The 20,439-nt window shown below is 37.1% G+C and overlaps 2 protein-coding genes across 9 annotated transcripts in view; both read left to right on the top strand.

Moving 5' to 3' along the window:
- Positions 1 to 16,182, top strand: part of vps13c (vacuolar protein sorting 13 homolog C) — a 62,566-nt gene extending 46,384 nt beyond the window's left edge. For 6 of the 8 annotated variants that reach the window (XM_051901803.1, XM_051901799.1, XM_051901797.1 and 3 more), the window contains 23 exons: positions 234 to 395; positions 485 to 610; positions 704 to 837; positions 1,979 to 2,105; positions 2,187 to 2,422; positions 2,558 to 2,702; positions 2,797 to 2,937; positions 3,031 to 3,112; positions 3,219 to 3,288; positions 4,649 to 4,760; positions 4,946 to 5,059; positions 5,970 to 6,103; positions 6,203 to 6,284; positions 6,412 to 6,525; positions 6,826 to 6,901; positions 7,004 to 7,167; positions 7,307 to 7,352; positions 7,552 to 7,675; positions 11,119 to 11,233; positions 13,128 to 13,219; positions 13,306 to 13,429; positions 13,566 to 13,649; positions 14,896 to 16,182. In XM_051901803.1, coding sequence (XP_051757763.1) covers positions 234 to 395; positions 485 to 610; positions 704 to 837; positions 1,979 to 2,105; positions 2,187 to 2,422; positions 2,558 to 2,702; positions 2,797 to 2,937; positions 3,031 to 3,112; positions 3,219 to 3,288; positions 4,649 to 4,760; positions 4,946 to 5,059; positions 5,970 to 6,103; positions 6,203 to 6,284; positions 6,412 to 6,525; positions 6,826 to 6,901; positions 7,004 to 7,167; positions 7,307 to 7,352; positions 7,552 to 7,675; positions 11,119 to 11,233; positions 13,128 to 13,219; positions 13,306 to 13,429; positions 13,566 to 13,649; positions 14,896 to 14,994 — 2,703 coding nt within the window. In that variant the 3' untranslated portion in view covers positions 14,995 to 16,182. Of the gene's footprint in view, positions 1 to 233; positions 396 to 484; positions 611 to 703; positions 838 to 1,978; positions 2,106 to 2,186; positions 2,423 to 2,557; positions 2,703 to 2,796; positions 2,938 to 3,030; positions 3,113 to 3,218; positions 3,289 to 4,648; positions 4,761 to 4,945; positions 5,060 to 5,969; positions 6,104 to 6,202; positions 6,285 to 6,411; positions 6,526 to 6,825; positions 6,902 to 7,003; positions 7,168 to 7,306; positions 7,353 to 7,551; positions 7,676 to 11,118; positions 12,990 to 13,127; positions 13,220 to 13,305; positions 13,430 to 13,565; positions 13,650 to 14,895 lie in introns of those variants that run through there. The other 2 variants (XM_051901801.1, XM_051901800.1) reach the window with 2 other exon arrangements.
- A 1,361-nt stretch (positions 16,183 to 17,543) lies between these two features.
- The window catches only part of rorab (RAR-related orphan receptor A, paralog b), a 49,266-nt gene continuing 46,370 nt past the window's right edge, over positions 17,544 to 20,439 (top strand). The window contains exon 1 of the mRNA XM_051901804.1: positions 17,544 to 17,952. Within this exon, the coding sequence (XP_051757764.1) occupies positions 17,793 to 17,952 (160 nt within the window). The 5' untranslated portion in view covers positions 17,544 to 17,792. The remainder of the gene's footprint in view (positions 17,953 to 20,439) is intronic.

Raw genomic sequence — 20,439 nt, 5'->3', positions numbered from 1 at the left:
GAATTTAAATATTTGTCCATCTCTACTTTTCATGTTTCATGATGGATTTCTCTTTACGTTTTCATGGTTATGACTAATTAGAGATGCCCGATAATAAAAAAATCTATACTATTTTGTCTAAATAAATTAAAAATACAAATTTAGTAGCATCTTTTTAAGTGCTACTGTACATATAAATTTAGACATGACAACATTATAATTTACAGTATGGAAAATCTCATTTGATGTACCAGGTTGGGGTCAGCATCCAGATGAGCAGCTTTAATTTGACACGAATTGTTACCATGAGTCCCTTCTACACGCTGGTCAATAAGTCTTCGTTTGAGCTGGAGGTTGGAGAGGTGCAAAATAACAATGGTTTCAGCAACAAGTGGCACTACATCTCCTCCACTGAGGTCAGAGCTGAATTAATCTTTTATCAAAGGCAGCAGTATGCACACACTGTACTGTATGTGTGTTGACTGTACAATTGTGTGTGTTACAGTGTTTGCCTTTTTGGCCTGAGTCCACAACAGGGAAGCTGTGTGCACGAGTTGTGGGATCTGAATCTAGCTCCAAATCGTTCTTCTTCAGCAAGCAGGACAGCGGAACTCTGCTGCGCATGGATCAGGTGAACATGCTCTGGATGTAAACATGATGATAAATATACTTTATTAAACCATATTGATTTAATTCACTTAATTCTAATCTTCTTTTCCATCAGTTTGGTGGCGTGATAGTGGATGTGAATATCTCAGACCACTCCACTGTCATCAGCTTCACTGATTACTATGATGGAGCTGCACCTGCTTTGGTTGTGAACCACACACCTGCAGCCACTGTCAACTTCAGACAGAGGTTGGCACCGCTTCAGTGTTTTATTTCATATGACAGATGATTGAAAAGTCTGATGAGAGAGACTATGATGAACTAATAGTCTTTTGTGGAAACTAGAGTTGTCACAATACCCAGGTTTAAGTAGTCAATAAGACCAATACCATAATTTTACAAATATCTTCAGTAATTGCAATACCACAACAAAAACTAATTGCTATTGAAAACACTGTTTTAATTATTAATATAAATAACTACTTAAGAGCAATGTTTACTTAATTGAGGAATACTTGAAGACTAAATTCTGTTGTTTTAATTGAATTATTAAGTCAGAAATAAAATAAAGACAAAATAAACAAATTTCAAACAAAACATATGAATCTAAACAAATAAAATAAATTACCATTTAAAAGTTTGTGGTCCATACGATTTAAAAAAAAAAAGAAAAAAAAAAGAAAAAGAAATTAATCATTTTATTAAGCAAGGATGCATTAAATTGAATAAAAAGACAGTTACAAAAAATATAAATAAATGAACTTTCTATATATTAAAGAATCCTTAAGAAGCAGCTCAACTGTTTTTAAAATATATTGAATTAAAAAACACTTGATAAATTGCAATAATATTTCACAGTATTACTGTTTTTACTTTGTGGTTTTCAGTCTGTGGCCCTTGGGGGGCCGCCATTTACTATTAATAAAAATAATAATTTTGTTAATACATGTAAAAATGTCTAATTAAATATAATAATTTAATATATAACGAAGTAAAAAAAATGCCTGCGAATGTTTCTATTTACAACATGCTTTTGCAGTGCTGAGCAATGTAGCCAATCAAAGACATATCTGTTGATTTCCTGAAAGCAATGGCCAATCAGAGGTGTTTAAGTTAGTCAGAATCCACTCACCGCTCAAAACGCTGGAGTTTTTGTTCAGTTCTGAGTTTGTGAATAGCCTCGTTTTAACAAACAAAGTGTAGACACGATGTAAAGAGATTTATTGTGCAGTGTAGACAGCTTCATTGATTAACCGGCGTAGCTATGAGCTGTGCATAAGTGCTCTATTTTTCGACTGTCGTTCCAAAGTACCAGTACTTTTTTTTTACATCTGTATTCTCTTATTGAGTGTTTTGGAGTGTGTGAATATGTGTCTGTGTGCTTATGCAGAGGCTGTGAGGAGTCTTGGGCACTGAGACCAGGTGAAGCTCAGCGTTTTGCATGGGATGATCCAGCAGGGGTGAGGAAGCTTTGCTGGAGCTGTCAAGACCACAGTGGAGAACTGGACCTTGTCAAGGTTAGAGAGGGATTCTGGGTCAATGAATCTACTGATCGTCTTATGTTGCTGCTCATGTCAATCTCGTGGTATTTTCTTTAGGACGAGTGTGGGCAGTTTGCTTATAGCAGCTTAGTTCAGATTCACTGGGTGTCTTTCCTGGACGGCCGACAGCGGGTGCTGATCTTCACTGAGGATGTCGGCATAGTAACAAAAGCACGGCAGGCGGAGGAGCTGGAGCAGTTCCAGCAGGAAGTCAACATCTCATTACAGAACCTGGGCCTGTCACTCATCAACAATGACATCAGGCAGGAGATTGCATATGTTGGCATCACCAGGTAAATAAACCCACATCTAACATCCAGTAGTGTTGTTGTAACACTAATAATTTCTAATTCTTCTTTTAAAGGGGAACATAAATGCCACTTGACTGTCAAGTTAATTTTTGATGATGATTAAATTGTGTTTTTAAGTTCTGGTGTGGTTTGGGAGATGAGACCAAAGAACCGCTGGAAGTCCTTTAACCACAAGAACATTGGACTGTTGGAGAAAGCCTACCAGAACCATATCAGCAGCAAGAGTGAACCAGGCTGGACTAGACTAGAAACTGGCCTAGAGGTGATAAAGGACTTTACCAGGAAAAGTTTGATTAATAAGATAATTTATGTTGCTTAGACGTTATAGTATTCTTTTTTTGTCTTTATTAAAACAGGTGAACTTTGGAAGATTGCCCATGTTGATGAGACAGCCATTTTCCTGCGCTATCAGGAGAAACTTCCTGCCTGGCATTTGTATTGAGTTGAAACAGTCGCCTCACCAGAGGAGTCTACGTGCACAGCTCTATTGGCTACAGGTAACACCCACACACTATCTACTTGTTGAATATCACACTTCCGTCTTTTTTGGCAGTCGTTCAGTTATTATGTGCACAATTTATTTGTTCCAGGTGGATAATCAGCTGCCGGGAGCTATATTTCCTACTGTGTTTCATCCTGTTCCTCTTCCAAAATCTATTGTTCAAGACTCAGGTACAAACACCAGCTAGCATATGAATGCTTCGTCTAAGCTAATACACTTCTGAGTGCACATTTAGAGTGAGTGGACATGAACACACCATATCCCTTTTATCTTTAGAGCCAAAGCCGTTTATTGATGTGAGCATCATCACAAGGTTTAATGAGCACAGCCAAGTCATGCAGTTTAAGTAAGTGATGGCACACTGATTACGTTTTTTCCCTTTATGTGTCACAGTCTCACATGTACTAATTCAAATCAAATGAATTATCTTGATCTTAAAAAAAATCATCTAAAGGCTTATGATTAACTTAAATTAGTTTTGTAGACAAATATACACTACTGATCAAAAGTTTAGGGTTAGTAAGAAATTAATACTTTTATTTAGCAAGAAGACATTAAATAGATCAAAAATGACAATAAAGACTTTTACAGTACATTGTTAGAAAAAAAATCAAGTAAATGCTGCTCTTTTGAATTTTCTGATCATCATTGAAATATCTTACCGACCCCAAATTTTTGAATGGTAGTGTATATTTTTTTTTTAACAAAACTAAAATTTAAAGCTGCAGTCCATAACTTTTTTTGGTTAAAAACTGTCCAAAATCAATTTTTGAGCAAGTACATAACCAGCCAGTGTTCAAAACTATCTCCTTACCTTAGCCTGATTCACAACGGTAAGCTGGTAATAATGTTTTATTATAAAATTGGTACTGGTAGGTTTCCTCTGGAAATTCGAGCATGCAGCGTTTCGTCTTTACGTCAATATGACACATCTGTTTACATAAAGAATGAGTCCCAGCTAGTAAGCTATATCAGTGAGGATGCTGCAGGTGATGTTCATTTATAGCCTTTTCTCACTTATCATTTTGATGGCGGACTGTATGGTATGACAAATTAACGTTAGAGATTAGACTGTACAGAAATTGAAACCTACAGGTAACGCTAATACACACTAAATACACGTATTCACGCAATGCTGATGTTGTTAACATTAACAATTTGAGAACAAAGTATAACAATAATAATAATTTGCACGGTTTGATGTGATAATCACCATTGGCAGTGCAATTTATTGTAACGCTTTTTTTTTTTTTTTTTCTCAGTTGGTCAGAACAGAAGTGGCAGATTTGTTACTTACTGGTTCAGATGACATTTTCCAGTAAAAATTCTTATTTTGGTCATACTTCCAAGACTACAATCTGTCTTTCCGACGTACAGTATCCACTGGTGCGGTGACTGACGACAAACATTCTCCTCAAAACGTTAGATTCATTTGCGCTGAGGAGCCGTGCTGATGCACAACCCACATAAAGATGATAATTCCGCAAACAACTGCAATTGCAGGTTTCAAACAGAGCTGGCGACAAAGAGGCAAAACTTACGAACTGCAGCTTTAAATAATAATAAAAAAAAAAGTTTTTGTCACTACATAATTACCATAATTCCATGTGTTATTTCAGTTTTGATCATTTTATTATTATTTTTAAATTAAGTAGAAAGAATGAGTAGATCCAAACCTTTGACTGTGAGTGTTTGTTTTTCTGTAGATACTTTATGGCATTAGTGCAGGAGATGGCAGTGAAGATCGATCAGGGTTTCTTGGGGGCAATCCTCAACCTGTTTACCCCAGCCACCGACTCCCAGGATAGTAATAAGAAGGTAACTACTGCATCCTCTGACAGGTGTTCACATACTGTCACATAATGTTACTAATGAAATGAATCCATAATGATCACAGTGGTAAACACTTCCTCTGGCTGTTTTTGTTTCAATCATGTGTGGCTTTATGAAATGTGAATTAAGAGGGGGCTGGAGATGTCACTATGTGTTTCTCTGTGCTTCAGAATAAGCTGATAGAGAAGGATCTGGAGGCGCTGCAGGCTCAGCTGATGGAGAGCTCCATGACAGACACCTCGGGCCTGAGCTTCTTTGAGCATTTCCACATCTCCCCTATTAAAGTAATGAATCAGCACCACAGTCCACTTCAAAACACAGCACATGTTCTCTTCAAGGTCACTTGTCACCAACATTTTAAATAAGACCTCCCTAATTTCAGTCTTTAACATGCTGCAGCATGATTGGACAGTAACACACTACTGTTCAAAAGTTTGGGGTCGATACAGTTTTTCTCTTATGCTTACCAAGGCTGCATTTATTTACCTAATATACAGTAAAACAGTAATATTGTGAAATATTTTGAAAATATAATTTATTCCTGTGATGACAAAGCTGAATTTTCAGCATCATTACAACAGTCTTCAGTGTCACATGACCCTTCAGAAATCATTCTAATATGCTGATTTGCTGCTCTAGAAACATTTCGTATTATTATCAGTTTTGTAAATAGTTGTTTTTCGTAATATTTCTTGGATACTGTGATAATTTTTTTTCAGGATTCCTTGATAACTAGACAGTTCAAAAGAACAGGATTTATTTGAAATGGGCATCTTAAATATCTTTACCTTCACTTTTAATCAATTTAATGCATCCTTGCTGAATAAAAAGTATTAATTTCTTTTAAAAGGAATTTACTGACCCCGATCTTTTGAACGGTAGTAAAAAGTTTCATTTAAATTCATTTCATTTCATTACTTTCAAAAACTCTGTCCATTTTTAACCATTTAATGAGCAAAACAGGATCTACCAGCGGCAACCTTTTTGCAATGTTTTCCAGGGTTAATGACGTGCTTGGCTGTACTGTCATATGAAAGACTAAACTGAATCTCAAACACTTACTTGTCTACCAGGATATAAATCATTTAATAATGAGGAATGATTGATAGAATTCCTTGATGGGTAGATGCATCAAACTATGTCATGTAATTATTTATGTTTGACCTAAGCATCTGTGTATGTGTGTTTGTATAGCTGCATCTGAGTCTGTCTCTGGGCTCCAGTGGAGATGAGTCTGAGGAGGGTGAAATGGTGGCCATCCAGTCTGTTAACCTCCTGCTCAAAAGCATTGGTGCCACACTCACTGATGTAGATGATCTGATTTTCAAGTAAGGCTTTCAGATGTGCATGCACTCTAATACTGACTCACATGCTTCTTTGAAAATACAAATGCACTGATGTCTTTTTGTCTCGCTGTTTTTTTTCAGACTGGCTTACTTTGAGGTGAAATATCAGTTCTACCGGCGAGAGAAACTGATGTGGGCGGTGATCAGACACTACACTGAACAAGTGGGTGATCTAAATATACACTCATACAATGTCAGAGGTCGTTACATGAGCAAACACTCTCCAACACGCTTACATTTTCACTTTAAATCATTGTATCTGAAAAAAGAGTCTTTTTCTCTCCTCGTAGTTCTTGACGCAGATGTACGTGTTGGTTTTGGGTCTGGATGTTCTTGGAAATCCATTTGGCCTGATCCGAGGCTTATCGGAAGGAGTGGAGGCTTTCTTCTATGAGCCCATACAGGTCTGACAAATGCTGTTCATTTATCTATACATTCAGTCCTCATCATTTAATTCAGTACAAATGAGAGTGTTCTCTTTTAAATGCCAGATATAAGTACAGGTTTGAATAACCTAGATCAGCACACCCATATAAAAAAAGTGTATATCAAATATAAAACCATTTGAGGAATATTTATTTCAATCACCATTGTAATGCATGCAATGTTGTATTATGTCTAGTGGGAACTGATATTTATAATGTCAAGTTATGATTTGTGTGGTCAGCTTAGATTGGTAACATTTGTGCTGTTTGTGTGTGTAGGGGGCTGTTCAAGGACCTGAGGAGTTTGCAGAAGGTCTTGTTATCGGTGTTCGAAGTTTACTGGGCCACACAGTGGGTAAGGCTCCCTGCTTTTCCTGCTTTTCTCTCTCAAACCAACATATACTCACAGAGGATCCTTACTGCACATGCATGTTTTGTTTCTACATTATCTTCCTAGGGGGTGCAGCTGGCGTAGTGTCCCGTATAACAGGCTCTGTAGGTAAAGGCTTGGCTGCGATCACTATGGACAAAGAGTATCAGCAGAAACGGAGGGAGGAAATGAACAGACCCACTAAGGACTTTGGAGAAAGTCTGGCTAAAGGAGGAATGGGTTTTTTCAAGGTACTGAAGTTCCTGACACAAATAAAAATGCATCCAAAAAAACATCCAAGCATTTCCCTATCTATATTATGCATTATATAACAAAGTTTCATTGTGTATAGCATGAATTGACCTTTCTCATGTCCCTGTTCTCCTTCAGGGAGTGGTTGGTGGAGTAACAGGAATTGTAACAAAACCGGTGGAAGGTATGGTAGTTTACTACTGATGCATCACTCACTTAAATGGATTCGATCTGTTTTTGTATTCAGTTATGGCAAAAATATTTTAATTAATTTTAATTTAATTGAAAATACACAAAATACATATATAATGGCAACCACTCACAGCAGAACCTGGACTAGAATGTAATACTGTATGTCATTTAATAATCTATCATGGGTTTAGGAGCAAAGAAAGAGGGGGCTGCAGGCTTCTTCAAGGGCATTGGGAAAGGCCTGGTTGGAGTGGTGGCCAGACCTACGGGGGGCATCGTAGACATGGCAAGCAGTACTTTTCAGGGCATTCAGAGGTGAGACACACATGCACATGAATATTTTATCTGTATACACAGATACAAACACAGACACGCACAGTCAGAGAACCATGTACATACACTACTGTTCAAAAGTTTGTGGTTAGTAAGATTTTTATCAAAGAAGTGAATCTATTCAGCAAGGATGCGTTAAAGCTGCAGTCCGTAAGTTTTGCCTCTTTGTCGCCATCTCTGTTTGAAACCTGCAATTGCAGTTAGTTGCAGAATTATAATTTTACACAGGTGAATCTAATGTTTGCTGTCAGTCACCGCACCGTGTGGATACTGTACTTCGAAGTTACAGATACTACGTCTTAGAAGTACGCTTAAAATAATAAGTTTCACCAGAAAATGTAATCTGAACCAGTAAGTAACATGTCTGCCACTTTTTTTCTGACCAACTGAAAAAAAGTTCTACAATAAATCTAATGGTGATTAAATCTAACGATTGCAAAGTTAGCTCATCACCGCAAACCGTTAACAACATCAACTTTGTGTGACTATGTGCATTTAGTGTGTAATAGTGTTGTCTAATTAGCATTATCTACACTATAAACCATTAAAAAGTCTTACCTGTCCAGCAGAAAAAAGCAGTCCCTGCGTCTGTTTTAAACCCGTTCAAAACACAGTTCACGCCACCTTTCTAAAGCTCTGCCGATATTTTTATTCTTGTTTTCACATGGGCCTGGTCGCATTCCCTTTTTTGCTGTTAGCCACTCCGCAGTTCGAAGTTTTTTTTTTTTTTTTTTTAGTACTGGTGATTCACCAGTTGTCAATGATGATGGCCATCTTTACCATTCTTGATTACAATCCACCATCAAAATGACAAGCTTAATTACTACAGCTGCTGTTAAAGAGTCTTCAAATGATCTGCCACCTCCAGTGTCCGGTACTCCTTCTTTATGTATACAGACGTGATGTAAAGACACAAAGGCAAACTCGTATTTCCCGTGGAAACCTACCAGTACCACTCAAATTAAAAAACATTATTACAAGCTTACCGTTGTGAATTGGGCTAAGGTAAGGAGAACACTGGCTGGTTATGTACTTGCTCAATAATTGATTTTAGATCATTTATAACCAAAAAAAGTTATGGCCTGCAGCTTTAAATTGATCAAAAGTGACAGTATTTCTGTTTCAAATAAACACTGATTTCTTTTGAACTTTCTATTCAATCAGAGTATTAAAAAAAAAAACTTACTGACCTCAAAAAATTAAACTGTAGTGTATATATTCACATAGTTCTTACTTTCAAATGAAGATGTTTATCAAGCAATATTTTCAACCCAAAAACTCTTATGTAGTCATAATAAGACCACAAGTGGTTTGAAGGGGACACACATTTACTCATTGCAGAGTGGAAGTCATGAGGTCACTTCCCCTCGTCCTAAATATAGCTTGGAAATCTTGTCTACTTCCTGCTATAGGACAGGGAGAATGTTTTGATGTATCATATTATGTAAGCGCAGATGCCATTGCACTCTGAATTAAAGAAAATAATAATAATAAAATTATCTAAGCAACCTTTTGGAAAGGAGAAACATACTGATGATGATATCAATTCTGAAAGGAACATATTTAATATTTAATAAAATCTTCCCGTGGCGATTTTCTAATATACCGTAGACTGGCAATTAAGATCTACCTAATTGTGTCAGTGTCTTAATTTGTGTCTCTTTTGTCTTTTGTTGTCTTGCTTTTTTTTTCTCACATAGTGTTGCTTTTGTTTTCCTGTGTGTCAACTAATTTTGTGACTCTTTTTTTCATGTTTTTCATGAGTTAATTCCTGGATGTGTTTGTTCTTTTTAGTTCAGTGAGTATTTGGACACTCATGAGTGTATGTGTACAGATGTGCGTATGAAGGTCTGGATGACTGAAGCGTGAATGTATGTGTATTTATGCCCATGTTACTCAGAGAGATGACAGTGAATGATCCCTCTGCATTCACTCAGTCGGGTTTGCTTGTCTCCTGAGTCCACCCCCTCCAAAAAAAGAGCAAATTTGGCAGCATGAATGAATTTTTAATCTTACAGGGTGTGAATTGTTGAAAGGTAAGTATTGCATCGTGGGAAGCAAAGGATGTGAGCTGTATTGCAGAGCATTCTGCCATAATATACAGTTCAAGAATCCCCTGATATCTGGATCAATCAACATGTGCCTATTTTCCCATCATTGTAACATTTGCTTCTGATCTCCACACCCCTGTCACTGGTGCATTTTGGGGCCATTGTAAAGTCTGATGAGCAGAACAGCACAGACAGGAGCAGAGATAGTATACAGAGGAGCGGGAGTACAGATAAACATGTATACTCACTTTTAACTATATTTAAGGGAAGTGGTGCTTTAAATAAAAAATATTGACAGGTGTATTTATATATAGTGTCTCAATAATCAAACATAGTTAAAGGGATAGTTCACCCAGAAATAAAAATTCTGTCATCATTTACTCACTCTCATGTTGTTCCAAATGTGTATGACTATATTTCTTCTGTGGTACACAAGAGAAGATATTTTGAAAAATATTATTCTACTGTTTTTTTTTTTTGTTTTTTTTTTTTGGTCCATTCAATTAAAGTATAGTGCTGTCTTGGACCCCATTGACTTTCATTAAATGGACAAAAAATGTTTAAACCCCATTCAAAATATCTTCTTTTGTTTTCCACGGAAGAAAGAAAGTCATGCAAGTTTGGAACTACATGAGGGTGAGTAAATGATTTAAATTTTTTTGGGTGAACTTCGGGTGATGTCCCTCTCACTCTCCGACTGCTCTGCTTGTCAGACCAAGTCTACTGCATGAGCTAACTGCACTGCTGATGCACTGGACTCTATGGTGTAACCACGCGCCTTCCAACCAAAAGAAGCATTATGATTTCAAAGGCAGTCGATGACCAGGCTAACCAATCACATATTTCACCCATTCCATTAATTCTGCCCTGGAAAGATGAGTTGGCAAATCTGTTGTGTTTTATGGTGTTCCCGCCCCTGGCTTTTATATGCCAAACCTTTCACGACAAGCTGGAACAGCGATGCCCCCCACCCCTCCAGTGATTCTCTAGCATATACGTTCAATCATCCATTCATTCGTTATGCTTTCCATCTTTTACACCTGAAGCGATCAGCACTGTCTGTATGAACTAATCATGTTGCTTTTCCATGCTCGCACTATAGAAGTAACCAAAGGTGAGAGAGGGCTTAAGGAATCAGACACTGCACGCAATAGCACAAAGAAACTAAGGTTGACGCTTTTTAAATGACTCTTGAGATGCATTGCGTTTGTTCAAGGCTGTTCGGGCATGCTCAGACTTTAATTGAGTAGATTCTGTTCACTAAGAATGACTCACCCGTTGCCCACACATTTTACATAGATATAAAACCGCTAGATCACAGGATGTCGTCTTTGTCAGAGTTATCTAACATGCTGTTTCTGACTTGATTTCCAGGGTGGCAGAATCGACTGAGGAGGTGACTAAATTAAGGCCAGTGCGTCTCGTAAAAGAGGACGGCATCATACGGCCCTACGACCATCATGAGTCGGAGGGCTATGACCTCTTTCAGGTGAGGTCACCTGTCAACCCTACTGACCAGGCTACTAAACCCTGATGAGAAGGATTTTAATCAGCATGACCCTCTGTTTTAATTTAACAACTACTAACAGCCAAATTGTTTTGAAAGGATTGGAGTCCGTTTGACAGATTAAGGCAAGACACTACATGCTAAACCACTGTTTTTTCATGTACTGCTCAATTTTGAGGATTTTGGGCTATTTTGCTTCCGTAACATTGTCTTCTTTCAGATTTGAGGAAAGAAAACATAAAAAGTACACATTTAAGTGTTTGATTTAACTATTTGTTTCTGTAGATTTTGATTACAGTACATTAAATTCTCATGCATTAAGCCAGAAATCTCCACTTCAGTTGAACTTTCCAGTTTAAGATTTTTACACAACATTTTATTCTTAAAAACATGATAGTTTTTGTTTTCTGATGGTTGACAGCATTTTTTTTTATTTATAAATTGATAAAAAGAGATCCAAAAACATTTAACTCTAATATGTCAACAAAATAATTTTGAATCTGGTTTTATTCAGTTCAATTTTTTTCCCCAGACATATTTTTATTCTATTTACCTGTGGTGTGCGTCTTGCCTTAAACTCAACCAAATTCCAAGTCCCCTTGTTAAAATTCCTGTTGTATTCTTCTTCATTGAAACTGACCTTAAATTCCAGTTGAACTGACTCCATTCCTGCTGTGAAGAAATGAATTCCTGTTGTCAGATTCATTTAATATTTCATTTTTTTTCTCTCTTTTCTGTCCGTTCCCAAATGCAGCCTGAGGAAATGTAAAATGGGAGTGGGAGTTGGAATTGGGACTATTATCTTAAAGATCCATGTTACTGAAAACTTTTGAAAACACAGAGATATTGTTGCACTTAAATGAACCAATCTGGATATTCAGTGCTAGATCCAGTCTAGCCTGGTCCACCTACAATAGAATGTCACATTGTTATGTTTAGGAAATTATATAATATCCTAAGTCTGCATCTGAATTTGTCTGTCTTGTGCACCTTTATGGCTTTGCTACTTTTCTTATCTAGAAAACTTTTTTTTAATTTGTCTATTATTTTTGCCAAAACAATTTCTGCATTATACCTCAGACATTTTTATTATATCAGTTTTATATCGCTATATCCTATATCCTTTGTCAGTTAATGCCAAATATATTCAAACATAACCTCATTAGTCATTATTTTATCCCCCCCCACCCCCCACCCCCACCCCCTTATATTTTAATTTTAAGAAAACAAGGTAGTTTTAAGACTTCAGAACCATGTGAAGGCTAACAATAATAGATTTTCATTATTAATATTTAAATAGTTATTAGATTTGTTAGAAATAGGATATGGAACTGGCAAAGTTTGTCTATTTTTCTAAACTTCATTTTAATTTCTTTAAACTCATGTCTGTAAATACATTTTCATGCATCTGAACTCCGATAACATAAAATTAGTCTATATAAAATATATTTGTTGACATAATGTTTATTCTTAATCATTGTGAATACATAAAATGTGCATAGTAATATATGCAAACTCATTTATATGCACTAAATGGGCAGTGCATGTTGGAATTAATGTCTGATGTATTTTCCTATATACTTTATAGTATATTATCTTATATACATAATTGTCATGTAATCATTTACTTTAATGTGGCTTTAATGTGTTGTAATTGTGTTAACTCAAGAGCTTGCTTGAGCCCTGTGATTGACCATAATAATCATGTGACCTGGAATAAATCAGTACTCCTCTTTGACATGATCTTGATCATTTTTATGCATTTAATTTGAAAATGATTCAGATTGTAATTGCTGAAACAATATATGTGCAGAGCCAGACAGCAGTGTGTGCTGTATTTTGTGTATTGTGCTGTATGAGTGTGTGTGTTTTTCAGAGGTCTGAGATTAAACAGTTGGATGGAGAGATCTTCAGAGAACACTATGAGTACCCAGGGCACAAAAAAACAAACATCATTATCACCAACAGGTATTCCAACAACAGAAAAATGATGTGACATTTTCCTAATTTTCTCTTTTCCACATGCTGTGTGTGTTGGTTTCTTTATCATCCAGGAGAGTGATGTGTGTGAAAGAGATCGATTTGATTGGACATTTCAGTAAAGATTGGGAATGTCAGTTTGAGAATTTCCAAAGGCGTCCATGTGCAGAGGGAGGAGATTTGAAGATATATTACCGGGTACATTAATGCTACTTTTAGAATTAGCAGATAAGGAATTACATTGATAGTAGATTGACAATTGTACAGGTTTTCTAACTGTGATATATGGTGAGTGAATTAACATTGCTTGTCAACAATCTGGATGTTGGTGCAGGAACAGAACAAATTGAACCTCATTAGGAAGGATGGACAGACGCTAGTGAAAGTGATACACATGAAACATGCTGACTTGGCCGAGGTAAACATCACAGGCGTGTGTTTTGTTTTTTGAGTGGATTCAAAGTTAAAGGATTAGTCCACTTTCAAATAAAAATTTCCTGATAATTTACTCACCCCCATGTCATCCAAGATGTCCATGTCCTTCTTTCTTCAGTCGAAAAGAAATTAAGGTTTTTGATGAAAACATTCCAGGATTATTCTCCTTAAAGTGGACTTCAGTTGGCCCCAAACGGTTGAAGGTCAAAATTACAGTTTCAGTGCAGCTTCAAAGGGTTTTAAATGATACCAGACAAGGAATAAGGGTCTTATCTAGTGAAACGATCGGTCATTTTCTAAAAAAAAAATTAAAATTATATACGTTTTAACCATAGACACTCGTCTTGAACTAGCTCTCTTCTTCTTCTTCTCTATTAGGATTCCGGCAGTGTAGACGCTGCTAAGTGTATTACTTCTCTCCACAGGTCAAAGTTTGAACTAATTGTTATATACTTGCACTAGCATATTGTATATGACAATTTAGTTCAAACTTTGACCTGTGGAGGGCAGTAATACACTTAGCAGCGTCTACACTGCCAGAATTCTAATAGAGAAGAAGAAGAGAGCTAGTTCAAGACGAGTGTCTATGGTTAAAACATATATAATTTTATAGTTCAAGACGAGTGTCTATGGTTAAAACATATATAATTTGTAATTTTTTTTAGAAAATGACCGATCGTTTTGGTAGATAAGACCCTTATTCCTCGTCTGGTATCGTTTAAAGCCCTTTGAAGCTGCACTGAAACTGAAATTTTGACCTTCAACCGTTTGGGGCCAGTTGAAGTCCACTATAAGGAGAATAATCCTGGAATGTTTTCATCAAAAACCTTCATTTCTTTTCGACTGAAGAAAGAAGGACATGGACATCTTGGGTGACATGGGGGTGAGTAAATTATCAGGAAATTTTTATTTGAAAGTGGACTAATCCTTTAAAACTGCTATTGAAATTTTGTTATTTCACTTTTAGTGAATGTAATTTCATTAAAGCGAAAATGACAAGCAAAATTTCAATGCGAAGTGTTGAATATGGCACTGGGCATTTTATATTTAGCATGCCATTTCATAGATTTTAAGCTGTGATCAAGCTAGATCCACGGGTTGCAATAGTTTTACCTCTTTCATGCTCACATGCCTTTACACTAAGTAATATCTATTAAAATGACTCCATTTCATTTTCTGTCAAGAACCAACAGTGGCCTCTTTGACCTATTGTGCTTCACACTCCACAGAGACTGCGAGAAGGAATCGACAGTGCCCAGTTTGCACGCAAGCAACATCAGATGGCAAGACAGAAATCTCAGCGCTTCATCAAATCGGGCAAAATTTAAATCAGTCGAACCATGTAAACGTGTGCCCACGTCTCCTATGACTATTATCCTGCCTAGCATTCAAAGCATCAGTTATGTACATGTTTTGATTAGAAATATATTTTAGCAAATGTATTAGTTAAACTCACTGGAGTTTTAAATGTATCTGAAATTTTGGAGTTTGCACTAATCACTGGATCTAAGCACTTTGCCTTTTGTTATCTGGAAAACGGATAGTAAAAGAGATTTTGTTAAAGGCACTTGCTATTAAAAAAAAAAATCACTGCAATATACAACTGTAATGTGTAATGTAAAGCATGTCCAGTTTAGCTCACCTTACCTTGATCACAAATCCTGCCAAAAAAGAAGACAAAAAGCTTTTCTAAATCATCCTTCCACAGGCGTTGCGTGAATTTACTCAGCAATGATGCATAAAATTGCTCTCCACTTCTTAAAAATTATAACATTACAATGTTTTTCTTTTGTATTGTTTTATATAACACGTACGCCTCTTTTGTCCCTTGCACTGCACTTGAAGACATGGTGTACTATGACTGTAGTGAAATTGCTGTGTCTGTGTCACCATTTGTCCACAATTAGTTGAAATGGCAAACCACACCTGCATTTTGAGGTGGAGACTATGATATAAGCTTAGCTCTACCTCTCATGGTTGCATGTTTGTTTTGGAAGTAACTATGACATGATTAAAGGGTGCGTGTCTATAAGGCAAGGAAATATTGCATTGTATTCCACAGTTTTCCCACAATGATGTAAATCAGTGAATGTAGTGTCTAAGCACCTGGCAATGGATCCTCCATGTTGCTATGTAACTCGGCTTCCTGGATGTGGGTGCAAGTGACCCCTGTTGGCCTGGTGTGAGCAGGAAAGGAGAGGTTGGTTATCCCATGCCCTCTGTGGTGGGTCTTTCCATGTCCTCCTATTTCCTATGCATCAGTAGGCCAGACATACGCCCACAGGTCAGTGCCACAGTGTGTAGACAGCTGTAACCGCTAAAGACACCAAAAATGTCAAGTAATCTTAACTAATCCAGTGCAAACATTAGGAATGTCAGGCTTTACATAAGAATTTCCTGATCTCATTAGCCTTTTTAGATAAAAGCACTTTTCAGAAACATACAGTGTGCTGTAATTGTGATCGCATCCTCTTGTAAGTCAACACAGCAAAATAAAACTGTAGTATCTGATCTAGGATCAGTCTTAGACTGAACTCTATTGTTAAAACTATGGTAGGATAATGCCGCTATACATGAAAACTATAGTATTGTACCTTGCACCTTGATTAAACTTTGTGCATTTAGGAAATCACATTGGTTAAAAGATAATGAAAATTATTTAAGTATGAAAAAATTCAAATGAATAAAATGGGGGGAAAGTGTTTATATATATATATTAGTGTCAGTTAAAGGGCCTTTATAGAACAGACTTCTCATGTCTATTGAGAAGATAGCTACATAAAACATTACCTATGTTTTCATGATTTTTTTTATCAAGGCTATAAACTATCTTTTTTAACTAATGGGCTATTGTGCATTACATAATGTAGTAATGTTTATTTTCATGATTAAAGGTATTAAGTGTAATTAGCAAAACTAGCTGGGAGGAAAATGGGGTGTGTAAAAGTTGCTATTCTCAATAGTAAAAAAAACAACAACAACAACAATACACTTTTAGAAACTTGAAAAGACAGTTAGCAGCAGGAGACCAAATAAAAGTTCTGGGCTTGACATAAATCTGTTGTTTGCTTGTTTGTCTTATATTGTGCTACTAGATAGCCTACATGAAATACTTCCTTCTACATGCAACGTGAAGTCCACGTATTGCGCCTCGACTCTTGCAGACTCTGGAACTGCGTTAAGCGGAAGTACGTCAGAAGCATTTTCGCTCATCACATGTCAAGCATGCTGTTTGTGTCAACGGCTCTGGTTTGTGTATGTGAGAGAGGGATACGAGTCTAGACGAGACAACCTTAAATTACTGAGTAAATACTTATATTTACTAATAACCTTATGCGTTTTGGGACAAACTACTTAAAATTTCGAAAACTCAGAAACTTATTCTCACAAATAAAGAAAATATATAAAATAAATCACCCAAATTGAGCACAAATTTTGACGACGTGCATTTCCCACTCCGTTGTAGTTCTAAGCAGATTTACCTGCCAAAGATGGATGAACTCATTACTCATTACTCATCACTTTGTCTTATTTGTGAATATCGTTCTGTTGAGTCGGATCTTTTAATAAACCCGTCGAACTGGTTCACAAAACCAGTCTAAACGATTCGTTTCGAAATGAGTTTAATTAAATTTTACATACATATACATATATATGTATGTAAAATTAGTTAGTGTGCATATAGTTAATTAATTTATTCATTTATTTTAATGAGCATTAGCATTTTTACTTGTTCAAAATAAATTAAATTATTATTGTTTATTGTAAATGGAAATTATATTTATGTTCTAAATTAGCCTGCATTTACATTTTTATAAGCTGGATCGTGGTTGCAGGCTGAATTTGGTCGCAAGAAATGTCAATAAACACCCATGTTAATAAAAACTTAAACAAAAGTGCCACATATGGCTTTACTGGAATGTTTTAGAGAGCATGTCAGTATGTTTGGCGTGACTGTGTCTCGCGCTCAACAGCGCTGTCTGTGGACAGAAGAGCCACACCCGCTCTCATGAACACTAACAGATCTGTCACACGCTCAAGTGCAATCCGAACCAAAAGACGATGTAAAACGAATCCGAATTGTTCTACAAAACGATCCCATTGTAAAAGTAACTGAAACCCGCAGATGAACATGGAGTCTCCGCCAGAGTCCGTCACGGTGCCGCGCAAGAGCGCTTCTGAAGCGGGCGCTTCGGTGGAGGACAGCCCGGTGAAACTGGACAGCAAGGCTGAAACCGACAAACCAGCTCCAGTTAGGCGGCAGAGTTGCTCAAGTACCAACAAGGGTAAGCTTGAAGAACAGAACCAAAGATTGCTTGTGGATTATTTTACATTTTATTCAAGTTCACGGAGATCAAATTTGAGTTTAATCTTAAACTTCAGTCCTCGCATGTGACCTGTTTCATATTAGCTCTGATTTTACAATGGATTAAACAGATTAAACATGTTATTTTACATATAGGAGGCCTGGTGGTGGTAGTCTAGCTAGCACATGCACACTTAGTGCAAATTAACTAATGTGATAATATGCACATTTGTAAGCGAACCCATACTGGCCATTGGCTACCTGTCATTTCTGATCTATCACTCACATGCTGTTTACTGGTTAATCAAGCACTGTTGTCATTTTTCACGACTGTCTCAGCTTTATCTACTCCTGCTCTCTTTGTGTATGTAGTCGATAGACAGCAGTGTGGCCAACGTGTCCATATGTTTCAGTACTACCAATAATACACACTTGAATGCAACTATTCCAATAAATGCTTTTGGTCACTAAGCACAGAAGAGACCATATTTGCATAGCAAAGTGGTGATTTCATAGTGTCTACATGAGCATAAAGCCGTTTTTACATGGGACAGCCACACCCCTTTTGTATGTCTCTGATTTGGGGATACAAGTCAAAGAAATGTCGGTTAATGTGTCATTCGGTAGACTATCATAGTTGACACAGTTTATAGTCGGAGCAGATTTCAGGTCCGCTTGGCTTTGGCAGTCATGTCTGTGGCTGTGCTTTAAAACCTAGTTGAGCTTCCTACCTATGCAGCATTTTTCGGTACCATATGCTACTATGTAGCCTTCAAATGCTGTCTAAATAGGGAGCTTATTAGGTATTGAGACGCCGCCCGTTTGTCTGGCAGGCGTTGCGCTGTGCTTGCGTGTGTGGAGCGCTGTTATGTAACAGGTTAAGTCATACACAGAAGGAGAGGATATGAAGGGATATTTTCACGTCTTTACTGCTCGTGTAAACAAATGGGGTTTCATGTCTGACTACTGCGGTTTTTAAATGTAGAGCATTATTTTTTCATGTGTGTTAATACGATAGCCGCGTTTTCTCTTTGCGGGCACACTGTCTCGCTGCCCGGTTACGTAACTAGAGGACGGAGGCAGGTACGGTTATAGATCCGGCCGCTCGAGGAGTTTCATTTGGACTCAGAAAAAGGGTCTGACACTCCTAACCCGCTAACCTATATTCCCAAATGCTCCTGCTTGGTTAAGATAACTTCCCCTGATATTTGGCCAAATTATTTGCCCAGTATTGAAGAGTAATTTCACGGTGCTCGCAATGAAAACATGTAAACATCTTTTTTTTTACACTGGCTGAGGTTTAAATCATAGCAGATAGGAATGATTTAGCATACAATTATTTAAAAAAAATTAATCCACATTAAATCCCTGGATGGTCAATTTAATTAATCAGCCACTGTAATCCCTTTGGCCTTCTGTCCATAGTCAATTCATGAAAATTGTTGACTGGCATTGAGCTATGTGAATTAAATGTTTGTTTTTTTAGTTGTTAGCGTCAGCTAAGTAGAGCAGCAAAGTTAGCATAAAATGAAAATTCACCCTATATATTTCGTAAATGCATCTTGTTGGTCTTATTGTGAACGATTCATCCATATGTTTCATTTTTAAGAATTTTTCGAGCTTGTAATTTTTAATCAAAATGTCATAACTTACAGTGAAATGACAGACTTCTCTCTGGTGACATATACTAGACTTCTCCAATCATTTAGTCTGCTTAAACCCCCCTCACCCTTTTCTTACAATTAACTGCTAGCTAGATGATCTGCTTCCATCCAACCAGTCCCCACGCCTCGATAATTTTCACTTGGATGTACACCACAATACAGAAGAAACAAATTGTCACTACTTCCATCATGACTTTAAGATTATTCCGATTTTATTCCTCATACCCAGGCCCAAACAATGGAAATTTTGTCATTATTTACTCGCCCTCAAACTTGTATGACTTACTTTCTTAAGCATTCTTCAAAATACCTTATTTTGTGTTTGTCATTTTTGGGTGAACTATCCCTTTAAGGAGTCTTCTTCAGCCCCAGCAGCTGAGACTCTTCCTTTCAGCAGTCTCTCTAAAAGCTCCATGTTTTACAGAGCGCAGGGGCTACCTACCCAAGCTGATGTTACATAACTCTTGTGTTTCCTTAAATTCTTCACCCCAGTGGAGTTGGTGGGCCTCCGGGTGGACAAGTGGCTACACACTAGCACTCAGCCAAAAATGTGCAAGGCCATCGCTGAGCATCTTCTGTCCACTTGAGGCTGTTGTGCAGTTGGACGCAAGATTGAGTGCTCAAATGCAAAAAATAAATGAGAAGAGTAGCTGTATTACATGTCCATGCAGAAAAAATGGACTTGTGTCGGCTAATACCAGTGTCCACTTGAATAAAAGCGGTTATTCTGTGTAATGTTAGTAAGGTGTGTTCACGGCCATGTTGGAATTACCAAAATAATGTGATTCCGACTTCTTCATGTG

Source organism: Ctenopharyngodon idella, chromosome 7, assembly GCF_019924925.1.
Source record: "Ctenopharyngodon idella isolate HZGC_01 chromosome 7, HZGC01, whole genome shotgun sequence".
Taxonomy (NCBI): Eukaryota; Metazoa; Chordata; class Actinopteri; order Cypriniformes; family Xenocyprididae; genus Ctenopharyngodon; species Ctenopharyngodon idella.
The sequence above is the reverse complement of the archived record's forward strand: the minus strand, read 5'-3'. Positions and strand labels throughout refer to the sequence as shown.